Raw genomic sequence first — 13,734 nt, 5'->3', positions numbered from 1 at the left:
CAGCTTAGAGAGAGAGATTTATAATCATGTTTCCCTTAACCAATCTGAGGAGAGAGAAATACTTTATTTGAAATAACACTCAGCTTTACATTTTTGATAGGAGCCTGAGATACTATACAACTGAGTAAAAATTCATATTTTCACATAATGTTTTGTGAAATATATTTAGAATGAATATAGCAACTTCTCATTCAACAAGCCAATAATGAAGATGCTTAATCAGGATTATGATTAAGAGTGGCTTGATACTGAAAAATTTATTTTAGAAGGCCTAAGCTAACTGTGATACAATCACAATTTATTCCTGATTTTAAAATTAAGCACTGCTTCCTGAGTTTAAACAAATCTCTCTGGATTAAAATGGACACTAAATTTGATTGATTCTTAAAACCACATCAGGCAGAAATTCAAAACATTTTCTAAAAAGAAATGTTTGCTTATAAATAAGCATTTACTTTCTTAAAAACCAATTTCAAAATTAAATTACAGAGGATAATTTTAACTTTATAGAAATTAATGGTATGAATAATAGAGTAAATGTCACTGTTTTTTTTTGTTTGAGGATTATATAAAAAACAATCCAATATAACTCCCTAAGTCTGAGTTTCAGATATTTGATGAATATAAAGTTGAATGCAAAGGACTAGAATTTCTCTCTGTAGTATGTTGAATCTCCCAGTAAGGAAGAATGCAAAAGAACTATCTGAATAAGAAAATCTATTTTCACCTAAGAAATTTTTTAGGAATACCACATAAAAAGAATACTAAGGAAGCAAACTACTAGTAACATAAATCTCTTTTTATTGGAACTTCATAATCTTTTTCAATTGAAGAAGATTTCCTTTGTCACCCAGCAAGGTCCTGGAACTTCTTGGCTGGAATTCAGATATCCAGAGTTCTGGTTACCTACAACATCTATTCCTTATGTAGTAGCTTACAAGCATCAAAGGCCTCCCTCACCTGATGCTTGGCCGGATCTATGCCCTCCAAAATAGTCTTCATGTCCTCCTGCTTGTCCTGTGAAAGGAAAAAGAAGAACTCACGGATCTTATTCCAAAAATAAAAATCACATTTGGCCATGAAGACCTTGTGACTGGTATTTCAGGTGCTGGGCTTTGTAAACTCAGGATCTTCAACTAAAAAGATTCTCATCTATGGAGACCATAATCTCAGAAGCAGAGTATGATTTTTTTTTTTAAGGGTCTGATAATGTGGTTCTCTACAATATAACTTCAATATAAACTTTAACAAATAGAAAAATTCTGCTGAATTACTTGAATTCATGCCTTTGTCTTTAAATACAACTAGAGCCACAGAATCAAGAGTAGTGTCTTAATATCTAACCAAGGAAAATAATTAAATCAAAGGATTTGGGAATATCAGAAGTTGGGAGAAAAAGTAAGGAAAAAACTTTTATAAAGTGTTTAAATAGTTATATAGTTTTCTCCCTGATTATAAATGTCCTTAGTACTCATACTTTTCAACTAAAACAGGAACTTTCAAAGAACCTGATATATGGAATAGATCTATTTTCTCTCAACCTAGACTCGTGACAGAGAGGAAGTACTTGAAGGTGAGACAGGGATACAGTAGAAGAAACAGCAATAAACTTTTCAGTCACTAACCAGGATCAACTAAGTCTCCAAATAAAAGAAACATGGCCTAGAGAAAGCTTCATTCTTTTTTTTTTAAATTAAAAAAAAAAAAAGATTTATTTATGTATTTTAGAGAGAGAAAAAGAGCGAATGCATGCCTGAGCACTTGCGCAAATGCAGCATGCACAAGGGGAGGGGCAGAGGAAGGGGGAGAGAATCTCAAGTGGACTGCCCGCTGAGTAGGGAGCTCACAGGTGCAGGGGCAGGGCTCGTCTCATGACCCTTGAGATCACGACCTGAGCTGAAATCGTAAGTCTGGCTCTTAACCACCTGAGCCACCCAGGCGCTCCGAGAGAAAACTTCACTCTTAAGTCACTGCTACCTCTTACTTGGGTGATGTGCTTATTAAGGGGATGTATGCTCCTATGATAGAGATTTGGTGAGAAAGTATGCTAAGACAACTATATAATTTGAAGAGGCTATTAGGATTCACTTCCTCTCCCTGTCCCATCCCCACATGATGTTCAACAAATAGCAAGCCTCATTCCAATACAAATAATAAGGACAGAGTATCCAACAGAGAACCTACCAAGAAATTCCTACAAAAATGTAAACAAAATTTTAGTCAAATATCCCCTATACTTCCAAATAAATTAAAGAGAACCTGAACTCTTTAAATAACTGAACAAAGTGATATAACAACAAGAACAGATCTAAAAGTAAGTTGGAAGAAAAAATAAGAAACTAAGTAATAATGAAATAATGAAACTATGAAAACCACATAGAAGCAGAAATGTACAGAAAAATAGTGACCTGGAGGATGGGCTTAAGAAAAACAATTCAGAGGAAAAAAGAAATGCAAAGAATTAGACATAAAGATAAAAGAAACAAGAAAAATCCAATATACAAATAATAAATATCCCAGAAGAAAACAGAATAGAAAAAGAAGCATTCAAGGATATAATACAACAAGAAAACTGAAAGAGAGGGAGAAGACCTAAGAGGATGACCTAAAATCTTCTTACTAATTTCAAGGAAAAATTAATATATAATAATAAACACCAAGACATATTCTGATGAAATCACAGAGGTTTAAAAGTATAATGAAAGACTCTTATGATAATCCAGGCAAAAAAGGGAAGTTACTTACACATAATGGGCAATATTCTAGCAAGCTTTGGAAATAATTCAGTACCAGAAGACAGTAGAATAGAGGGTTTAAAACTTTGAGGAGAAAAAAGAAGCAATTCAATAATTCTATATATAGCTACATTCATTTATAAATACAACATATAGTAGTCTCAAAAATGCAAGCACCTGTGAATTCATTTTTTGGGAGAGGAAAGTAAATTCAAATCAAAATACCGGTATCAGCCAGCCAAAAGGTGAGTCAGGTTTAGGAACTCAGGAATTATGAGGCTACACACTACAAAAGAGTATTGATAAACACTGAATCCCCTAAATATACAGTTAAACAACTGTGAGAAATAGTGTCAAAAAACAGACTGCAGATATGAATGTTATAAAATCATGACAATGCAAAAATAAAATAACTCATGCAAATACTATGGTGGAAGATACATTATTCTCCTCTTTCAGAATGAAGTCAATAGATATTGTCTGAATATCTGATTTTTTTTGAAAAAAATCAATGTTAAGGAAATTAAAAAATATTTCAAAATTTGCATTTGTAGATGATGTCTGAATACTCTTTCAGAAAGTAACTTTACACCTGTTTTACATAGTTCACAAAAGCTTTGAGAGCAATTAATAAGCAGCTCAGAGAGCTACTTGGAACATAGAAAGATTTTTTAGATAAAACAAACACGGGGACTATGATCAAAGATTAGGAAATTAAACCATCATGAAATAAAGAAACAAAGAAAAAGAAAGAACTTTAATTCATGTTAATAAAAATGTGGGGAATCAGGTCTCAACTGTTACTACAGATGCAGACTGGTCCAGCATTTCTGAACAATTTGGCAGCAGCTATCAAAATTTTAGATGTGGATCCTCTGATAACCAGTAATTTCATTTCTAGGAATTTATCCCTACAGATATATTCACAAAAGTAGCAAAAATATATAAATATGTTTAACAATACTTAGTGTAGCACATTTATAATATTTAAGAACTATAATAAGCCAGAAGTTTATGAATAAATAGTCAATAAATTACACAGAACCCTGGGTACCTGTGAAAAAGAATGAGAAATCTATAGGAACTAACACAGAAAAGTATTATAAGAAAAAAGTTAGAGAAGAGTATATGTGATAACAAATCCATTCATGTAAAAAAAGACATACTGCTCATATACATGGACTATATATATGCTTGGGGTACAGAAATGTCTAGAAGGACAAATAACATATTGCTGAAATTCAAAAAGAAAATTTATGAAAGAGGACCTGGTCCACATTTCTATTTCATAAGATTTAATATAGATAAACTAATCTTTCAATACTTTTTCTTTTGAGGGAAGTCCATATCAAATCTCATTTCAAAGGAAATAAATTCCATGAATAAGAACCAGAGAGTGTTAACACATCCATGTCCAAGTCACTTAGCTTCAATTTCAACTATTCTAAAAAAATGCTCAAAAAAAGTTCATTTGGCTGGTAGAATACAATCCAAGGAAAGCAAAAAGAGTCAGAGAGCCTACTATATGGTTAGGATGCAAATCAGTGATAGACCATTATGACATATTCAAAGTACCCAATTTCCTCATCAGTGCCAAAATGCTTCAATTTTAATAAAATATTAAAAATGTAAAAAAAAAATCCTTAAAAGCTATGGTCAACACTATGGAGAAAATCAGTATAGAAAAAAATCAAAATTCTATCTCAGTAAGGAGTTATACAAAGCAGTGAACATTGACAACTGTCTCTATCAACATATGTGACTTTTCATCATACACACAGAAAATGTATCTGGAAGGATACCGGAAATGAACACTATTGACAATGGAGAGGGAAAGTAGGTGCCCACAGGACACTTTTATGTTTGAATTTTGAACCATGTAAAGATATCACCTGTTTAAAACTAAGAAAAAAATTTTCAATTATAAACTTTTTTAAAAAACAACAATTTAGCCACAATAACAAGGAAAATAAGAATTGGTACAAGACCAACTTCTACTCAATATGGCAAAGACACCATAATTAGCAATGCTGTGTACCTACCACACTTCTTTAGGTTGGTTCTATTTATTTACTCTGATCCATTTCATCTAAAACAGATTCATTGTGAACATAAAGAAAAAAACATGCTCTATCTTATGTCTTTGGTATCCTCCTCCCTCTTCCGCCCCTATCTTCAAGGTGGCACACATCTTAAAGTAAAATGGCATTCTAAATTCCTTGTGTCTCATTGAACACTGCCTGCGTATACTTGAAAGCCAAAGCTATAAAAATAATCCTACATAAAGGACATTTTGAAAAGTTTTAAGGTATGTAAGATGAGAAGATGTAACACAAGTTTATCCTGCTACCTGATATAAACTTTAACTGCAAGGAAAAAAAAGAATGTATTCATAATTGAATAATTCCAAAGATAACTGAGAGACCTATCTTCTTGAGGAAACAGTTCATTTAAAATAAAAATCCATGTCAAGGAAACTCTTCCTACTTCTTTAGCAGTATTTAAGTAGAATAAAATATTAATAGATGACTTAGGATCAACGAGGTAATGATTTAGCATTATACTGCCAGATTAGTCTTTATTGGGGTAGCCTTACTAAGTCAATTGTGTATTTTAGGGATTAATAATTTTTTTTTTAAGTAGACTCCCAAACTCATGACCCTGAGATCAAGACCTGAGCTGAGATCAAGAGTCGAATGCTTAAAAAAAAGAAAAAGAGAAAAAAAGAGTCGAATGCTTAACTGACTGAGCCACCCAGGTGCCCCAGGGATGACTTTTATCTATTAAGATAATCTATAAAATATTTTATGACAAGTTAAATCTGCTATTAATTATAATCAACACCCAAAATAATGTTTGGGGTAATTAAAATAATCTAATATGTATATAAATATTTTGAGAGAGAGAATAATTTATATAATACTTCACACCATTATTAGTAATGACGGTTTATAATCTTAAAAATTCATTTTCTTTAAGATCTCATAGCACTTTACACATTCCTGGACTAACAAAACACTCAAGATCATCTAGTCCATCTAATACCTCCAAATAGGCAACTCACTTGTTCTTCAGAAATCACAAAATTAGATTTAAGTCAGGTAGTTAAAGATCATCTGGTCTAAACCCCTCATAAAAAAAGGAAAAGGAAAAAGAGGAGGAGGTGAGGAAGAAGAGAAGGAAGAGAAACAAAGAAGCCTGGACAATTTAAAAGTGATCTGCCCAAGGATACCCAGCAGAGCCAAAGTAAGAATATTTACATGACTTGGTAAAATAGCTCACAAAATACTACTAAATTTCATTTTACAAATGGGAAGATTGAGGGAAATGTTTGCTTATTGTATTAATCAGCGATTTGATGGCTATACTGAAAACTTAGATGTCCTGTCTAATGTTCCATAGCATTGGTTCTTTTTATTTATTTATCTTTAAAAAGATTTTATTTATTTTCTTGACAGAGAGAGACACAGCGAGAGAGGGAACACAAGCAGGGAGAGTGGGAGAGGGAGAAGCAGGCTTCCCGCCAAGCAGGGAGCCCGATGGAGGGCTTGATCCCAGGACCCCGGGATCACGATGGGAGCTGAAGGCAGACGCCTAACAGACTGAGCCACCCAGGCGCCCCCGCATTAGTTCTTTTCAAACAACTAAGTGTAGCCTTTGCCACTCATTAGACTTCCATTCAGATATAGGATTATAGGATATCTTTCATAAGCCTTTCTTCCTATAGTTAAGTTCTGCTTTCAAATAGCAATGCTCGCCTATAAAATGCTAAGTTAGGTCACTAAATCTCTCTATATAAACATAACTAGAATGTACTTACATTCCCTAATACCTATGTTAGTTGTTTATCATAGGAAGTACTCCTTGAGTTCGGAACTTACTGATCAGTTATACTACAATATACCTCTTCTAGAAATGAAAGGCCAAGGAGTTGGAGACTTATTTAACTGATTTATATATCACTCTTTCTCTCAGAAATTTGAAATTTCTATTTCAAATTCAGCTTTGCTGGTAAATATATGTGAAGGAAATTCTACAGATGACAATTATTTCTTCTATCTTAACAAATATACCAAAGTTTTAATACTAAAATTAACATGTCATGATGAAAAGAGTAAGATTCTATCATCTTCACAAATGGTCTGGAAAACATAAACACCAAATCAAAACACCTCTGACATGTTAGTCAACACAAAGTCAAAATTAAAAGCAAGCAAGAGAAAAAAAGCAGAGTTTTACAATCAAATCAAACTGCTGAATAGTTAACAATGCAAATTCTCCACCTTGAACTTGAAAAGTAATAGTGTTAAGACTGCGGTAAAAGAAATCAAGCCATACGTGCTTTAGCTAAAGCTAGCTAGCTACAGAGACAAGAATAAGTATGAAATACTAAAACTTTGCCTTCTGGCCTAAAGACTAGTAATTGGGGAAAATAACCTAGAGTAATAAAGAACACCAGAGTAGTGTCTAAAAGACTATAGGAGTTGGTCAATTTCAGTTATGAAATGGTGTTATTAGTAATTTCTGATCAAAGAGTTCAGTATCAAATGTGTGAGGACATAAATAATATGAAAATTCCTTTACAGAGAAAAAAGATTAAGTACTTTCCAAAGGAAGTTTTTTTAAAAAAATATTTTTTAGATTTTAAGTAATGCTAATGCATTTTAATACGAATTTTCTTACAGTGGGTTTACATCATGTACCTATAATCATATCAAATACTAAAAATAAACCTGGGCCCAATAAACAAAGATGCTATGCAGAGAAAGAAAACACATAAAGGAATAATCTTTATTTCAATGTACAATGATTCCCATTACTGTGGTAATAAAAGATGTAAACATCAGGAAGATATGAATTAGGTGACCTGCTCAAGGTTTTCTACTCATAGAGTAGTTAAAGTGATTCTGCACGCTAAACAGGGAGAATCTTTAAAAAATTCTGGAATTAATGGACAATTTTTAATTTAATTTTTTATTTTCAAAAAGAACGTTTTAAGTGGCCGATTTAAGGATACTAATCAAGTCCAAAAGTTTTAAATAGATTATTCAAATTTATTCAATTATTAAAAAGTTAGACAAGCTACATATCAATTATAACCTCTAAATATGATATTCAGTATAATATCTATGTTTATTTTAAAATATTTTTAAAACTAGAAAAAGTGACATTTTAAATAACTAAGTTTCAAATTAGAACATGCACGTATTTTGAGGATCTATCTGAAAATGCTCAAGTATACCACCAGTTCTAGCTGAGAATTTTTTAAAAGCAATCAGTAAGAAAATTTCTAGATTTCCCTTAAAACTAAGTCCTCCAATTATACCTACTACACATTTCGAATGAAAAGCCATAGAAGTTTTCAGTTTCATCTCAGGCAACAATACAAGAAAACCAAATTGTTGCATTAGAAGTTTTTTTAAACCATAATTAATATCCTAACTGATTCTGGTACAAGCTATTTTAAAGAATGAGAAACAATAGCTTTTAAGCTCCTTTTTACAAACTATAATACCAAACCTTGAACTGTGGCCAAAGTTAGGCTCTAAAATCTAACAAAGCATAGGGGTTGGTTCAGACTGTGTCCCAAAGGTTGACTTGTAAATTCTTATTTAAAACTGAAGGTAAAAATAGTTCCCCCCAAAATGAAGGTTCTCAGCCAGCCCACACTCACAAAAAATTCAGTTAATTTAAACAAATAGAGGTATCAGAACACACCAATGAGATGCCAGGGATAGAATGGGAGTGGAGAGTCTTCTATCTGCAAAGCAATGGAGGAAATTAGTACAACCCAAAACAGATACTTGGAGGTGGCAGCAAAGAATGGAAGCCAAGAAAGATGCTACTGCCTTGTAAGGTCCAGCTAGTAACAGTCACTTTTTCTCAGGATTCAGACTGATCTGCCTACTTTACTCACTTCTTATTTTTGATTATGTCTTGTTTCCCCCACTGGCTAACATAGTAAAGCCTGAAATCACAAAGTTTATTTATAGGTTTTAAATACCAAACTTATACTTTTCCATATTTGTCACATTTTATATAAAGAACGAGTACTGCTTATTAATCAGGAAAAGAACTAATATGAAAATTGAAATGTCTCTCGCCACAGATAGCAAAAGCATGGAACAAGCAATATATTTTTTAAATTAAAATATATGAAGTTATTCAAAAGAAAAAAAAGCTATGCACATGAAGTTACTAAATCTAACAGTATAACAGTGAAAAATGTAAAGCAAGTCAAAAGTTCAATAATAAGTGAATGATTATGGTTCATTAACTTAACAGAAGAGCTATAAATATAGAGACTATGTAGCAATATGTAAAAGATTATGATAGAATGCACAGTGGAAAAAATAGAAAACAACTATATTACACTATGGTTATAATTACACATAAGTATGAATGTAAAGACAGATTGCAAAATAGAATAAACAATTATACCAGAATAACAATATTACCGTTCTACTTAATTAAGATATATATTTTTCTGAGCCACTTTTTTAACCATACATTTGGAATGTAAAATAGTATGATAAATTCAAATCTTTCTGTTCATTTAAAGTAATTCTTCCAAAGAACTCTAATCACATTCTGTTTATGTAATTCCAGAAGACTACAGAAATAAAACGTTTAAAAATATTTCATAATACATTTTTAACTCGAAATCAGTAAGGTTTTGCTATATATTAGATTCTCAAAATCTTTACTATAAATACATTCTCTTAGGTTAGTCGAAATCAATAAGGTTTTGCTATATATTAGATTCTATTTAACAGATAGTTCCTCTTTTTACTATTTAATATTTTCAGAGTAATTCTCAACAGATTAAGAAAATGACTCTGCCATAGAAAAATGGAAAGAAGAGAGAATCAGATAAGAATTCAGAGGATAAGAGTATTAAACTCTGCATATAGCTTTTATGCTATATCCTATTTCTTTATTTTAAGTGATCAAATACTTCAATTCTTAATTTTTATGGATGACCCAAAGCAAGTCTAAAAAAGGAAAGAAGGCAGAAGGTTAAGATCTACTTAATATATCATTCTGCATAATTTTCAAGCAAAAAAAGCACACCTCTCAGAAATTCTAACTGATGGGGCAGATCCTGATTGATGAGAATGAATCCTATTATTATAATATTTAGTATCAGTAGAAATAATGATAAATAGCATAATCATACTATACATTTATGTTAACCAATAATTATTTTCCAACAATGTTCTCAGGTATCTGTAGGAATGTCTGTTACTTGAAATGGTTTAAAGGGCAATATTTGCACTGTTTTTTCTAAATAACTTTAATATATTGGTTCTCTACAACTGACATGTGCATGTCTCACATAGGTTTTTAAGAAATATATATGAAAATTTGGAGACAAACTCTAAAAAGCAGTTTAAAGTACCCTCACAAAATAAAAATTAGTCAAAGCACACATTTCATCAAGAAGCATGAACCTTTCAAGTGAAAAACTATTTACAATTCCCCACAGTTGTGAAGGTTATTACACATATGAACCTGCCATCTAATTTGAAATTTTGAAAAGCCAAAATAGAAAACGCTAAAAGAAGAAAAAAAGAATAGAATGCTGTAATAATGTTGTTAGGCAGACGATAGTAGCTTTGTTTTCAAAAGTCAAACAAATTAAAGAAACAAAAGAAATCAAAGTGATTTGACAGGTTATTCTATTTTGTAAACGTATCACTGAAATTATGATATGTCTAATAAAGAGCAGTTTAAAAAGTTCAGGAAAGTCAAATGGGACTGAGGTGAGTAGAAGAAACCAACTAATAGTTTTACGTAGGAAAGAAACAGTATATCCTATTAAAAACTAAGTACTTTCATATATATTCAATGAACGCAACTACAATAACTTTTTTTAAAGTTGTTTTCTACAAAATATGCAAACTACTGACCTGCTTTACAAGGGTATTCTGAATGTTAAAAATAAATGAATATCAATATTCACAAAAAATAAATAAATAAAAATATCTTACTAAATCGGCCCCTGCTTGAAGTAAAACATCTGCAACATCCGTATGTCCATTTTCGCAAGCATAGGTTAAGGCTGTGTCTCCTGTTGCTGTTGTAGCATGAACGTTAGCACCTAGCCAGCAAAAAAACCAAACATTTACTTTGTAAACTGTAAAATTTTATTAAATAGTCCAATTTTGCAATCTGATGAAATTGATGAATTCAAATATTAAAATATCATAAAGTATTTTAAGTATCCTGTTTTTCTTTTATGCATTTAGGCACACAGAAAGGAACCGTACTAGGGGTGCCTGGGTGGCTCTGTCGGTTAAGCGTCTCCCTTCAGCTCAGGTCATGATCCCAGGAGTCCCAGGATCGAGCCCCACATCAGGCTACCTGCTCAGTAGGGAGTCTGCTTCTCCCTCTGGCCTTCCCCCATCTCGTGCTCTCTCTCTCACTCTCAAATAAATAAAATCTTTAAAAAAAAGAAGAAGAAAGGAACTATACCGAATTATTTTATATAGCGCAAGCGGGAAGGGGGAGGGGGCTGCAGAGACAAAAAAATATCAAACAGTTCTCGGAAATCATATTGGTGGTACTGCTGCTGGTTTGTATTCTGAGATAGTTCTATGGATACCTTAAAATCAAACAAGTAAATGAGTAATCTTGGGGCACCTGGGTGGCTCAGTCGGTTAAGCGTCTGCCTTTGGCTCAGGTCATGATCTCAGGGTCCTGGGATTGAGTCCCACATCAGACTCTCTGCTCAGTGGGGGGCCTGCTTCTCCCTTTCCTGCTCCCCCTGCTTGTGTTCTTTCTCTGTGTGTGTCAAATAAATAAATAAAATCTCTAATAAATAAATAAATGAATGAATGAATGAATGAGTAATCCTTTGGTGAAGAGTGAAAATTTTGGCACAATTGAGAGAAAACACAGAAGACTGCTGAAGTTACGTTAAAACCCTATGGTTCTGAATTGGAAGTACTGACATGAACTCATGATGTATTTTATCCATAAGAAAAATAAATAATAAATAATAAATAATTCCTAACTCTGACAAACCAATAAGTCCTAAAGATAATGACAGACCAAGCAGAAATGGTCTCTAGATTACACTGTGGTCTCTACATACTATTTTCTACTAAATGGAACTAGGGCTTCTTAGAAAAATAATTGGTTCCAAGACCAGGGCAGAATCTGTGTAAGATGTGCGTGAAATACCTTGCCATATCAGAAAGGAAGGGAACTATGAAAGACTATAGTGAGGTCACAACAAAAGGACTTAGGAGGGGCTCCTGGGTGGTTCAGTCAGATAAGTGGCTGCCTCGACTCAGGTCATGATCCCAGGACATGACCTGAGTCGAAGGCAGCCTCCATTGGGCTCTCTGCTCAGTGGGGAGTCAGCTTCTCCCTCTGCCTGCTGCTCTGCCTACTTGTGCTCATGCTCTCTCTCTCAGTCAAATGAATAAATAAAATCTTAAAAAAAAAAAAAAAGACTTAGGAGCTAACCTTACTGACCAGGGATAATCAAACTGTCCCACCTTTGAACAGTTTTTGCTTCTAAAAGAATAACTGTGATGGAGTAAAAGCCATCATATATGCTTAAATTTGAAAGTTCAAATGATGTTCAAATAAAAAACAAAACAACACTTCACTGGTCACCACTGAAGGATGCTAGAGGATAACCTTATTATTTTGTTAACTGGCAAATAAAAGGGGAAAAAATCAAACTGCCATTCTCATATGATTTATATCTAAGGATAACCAAATAGTTGATGAAGGGAAGTTTCTCTTTAAAGACATATTCCAGCTAATAAAGAAGAAAGGAATAACAGAACTGAGATATCACCACTTTGTAACTCCTAATGAATTAATGGCTCTACTGATCATTTATGGCTAGTAACATCACAAAAAGAGAGCTAATCAGACATTTATTACCTCCTGAAGAAAGTATACAAATACTACCTATGAAGCAGTCTAGTAAAAAAACAAACAAAAAACACATCATACCCGAATTCTGATCAAGTCTCTAGATCTAACTACTACTTTATAGGAAATCCAAGAGACAAAAAAAACAAGTAAAATAAAATAATGGAGATGCAATTGGCAAAATCCACACTGTGGGAAACCTAAAGGATAAATATTCCATTTCTTCAGTCAAAGCTTGCAAGGAAATAGAAAGATGGGAGGGGAGCCCACAGGCAAGAGAGACTTAAGAGACACTGATCAACAGTTGTTGTATAAATCTTACTTGAATCTTGATTCAAAAAAGTCATTAAACACACAGATACATATTTGTAAGAAAAATAGGAAAACTGCTTAGACACTTAATAATACAAAGGAATTATTATTTTAAAAATTTTAGGTAGGAAAATGATATTGTGGTTATTTTTTAAGATTATCTTTCAGAGATACATATTAAAACATTTATTGATCATTTATAGAAATAAATTTATTTTTTAATAATTTATTTTCAAATTAAAAAATTAAATTTTAAATTTAAAAATGTTTCTATAAACATATATGGTGGCAGATGTCCACTAGACTTAAGTGTTGATCATTTCACAACATACACAAATAACAAATCATTAGGTTGTACACCTGAAACTCATGTTATATATATCAATTACATCTCAATAAAAAACAATTGTATAAAAATAAATGGGGGATATGAAAGAGTATAGATGAAATGAGATGGGCCATAAATTAAAAATTGGTAAAGCTGGGTGATGGTTTCTTAGGGTTCATTATACTATTTTTTATGTTTGAAAAAATGCCATAACAAAAAGGTTCTTCAATTTTTAAAAATGTAGAGGCAATATATTAAAAAACCTATTTTTTTTTTTTTCAGTGCTACACTCTCAGAAGAACTTCATGTAAATTAAGCACACTCTTTAAACTGGAAAAAAAAATTTATAGATAGTGTTCGAATAAAAAAGTGATTCTCAAACCCCTGAGATAGTTCTGGAAACTATATACTTCAAATTAGCATAAGTAGCTAAATGAGACTCCATGGTGGTACAACAGAAAA

At 32.3% G+C, this 13,734-nt stretch overlaps 1 protein-coding gene across 5 annotated transcripts in view; it reads right to left on the bottom strand.

Moving 5' to 3' along the window:
* Positions 1 to 13,734, bottom strand: part of LOC113928824 (ankyrin repeat and KH domain-containing protein 1) — a 126,518-nt gene that overhangs the window by 53,921 nt on the left and 58,863 nt on the right. For 2 of the 5 annotated variants that reach the window (XM_027604962.2, XM_027604959.2), the window contains exons 10-11: positions 10,730 to 10,839; positions 961 to 1,017 (exon numbers count right to left, since the gene is read on the bottom strand). In XM_027604962.2, the coding sequence (XP_027460763.1) occupies positions 961 to 1,017; positions 10,730 to 10,839 (167 nt within the window). Of the gene's footprint in view, positions 1 to 779; positions 1,018 to 10,729; positions 10,840 to 13,734 lie in introns of those variants that run through there. The other 3 variants (XM_027604961.1, XM_027604960.1, XM_027604963.2) reach the window with 2 other exon arrangements.

The sequence above is a fragment of the Zalophus californianus genome, chromosome 5 (assembly GCF_009762305.2).
Source record: "Zalophus californianus isolate mZalCal1 chromosome 5, mZalCal1.pri.v2, whole genome shotgun sequence".
Lineage (NCBI taxonomy): Eukaryota > Metazoa > Chordata > Mammalia > Carnivora > Otariidae > Zalophus > Zalophus californianus.
The sequence above is the reverse complement of the archived record's forward strand: the minus strand, read 5'-3'. Positions and strand labels throughout refer to the sequence as shown.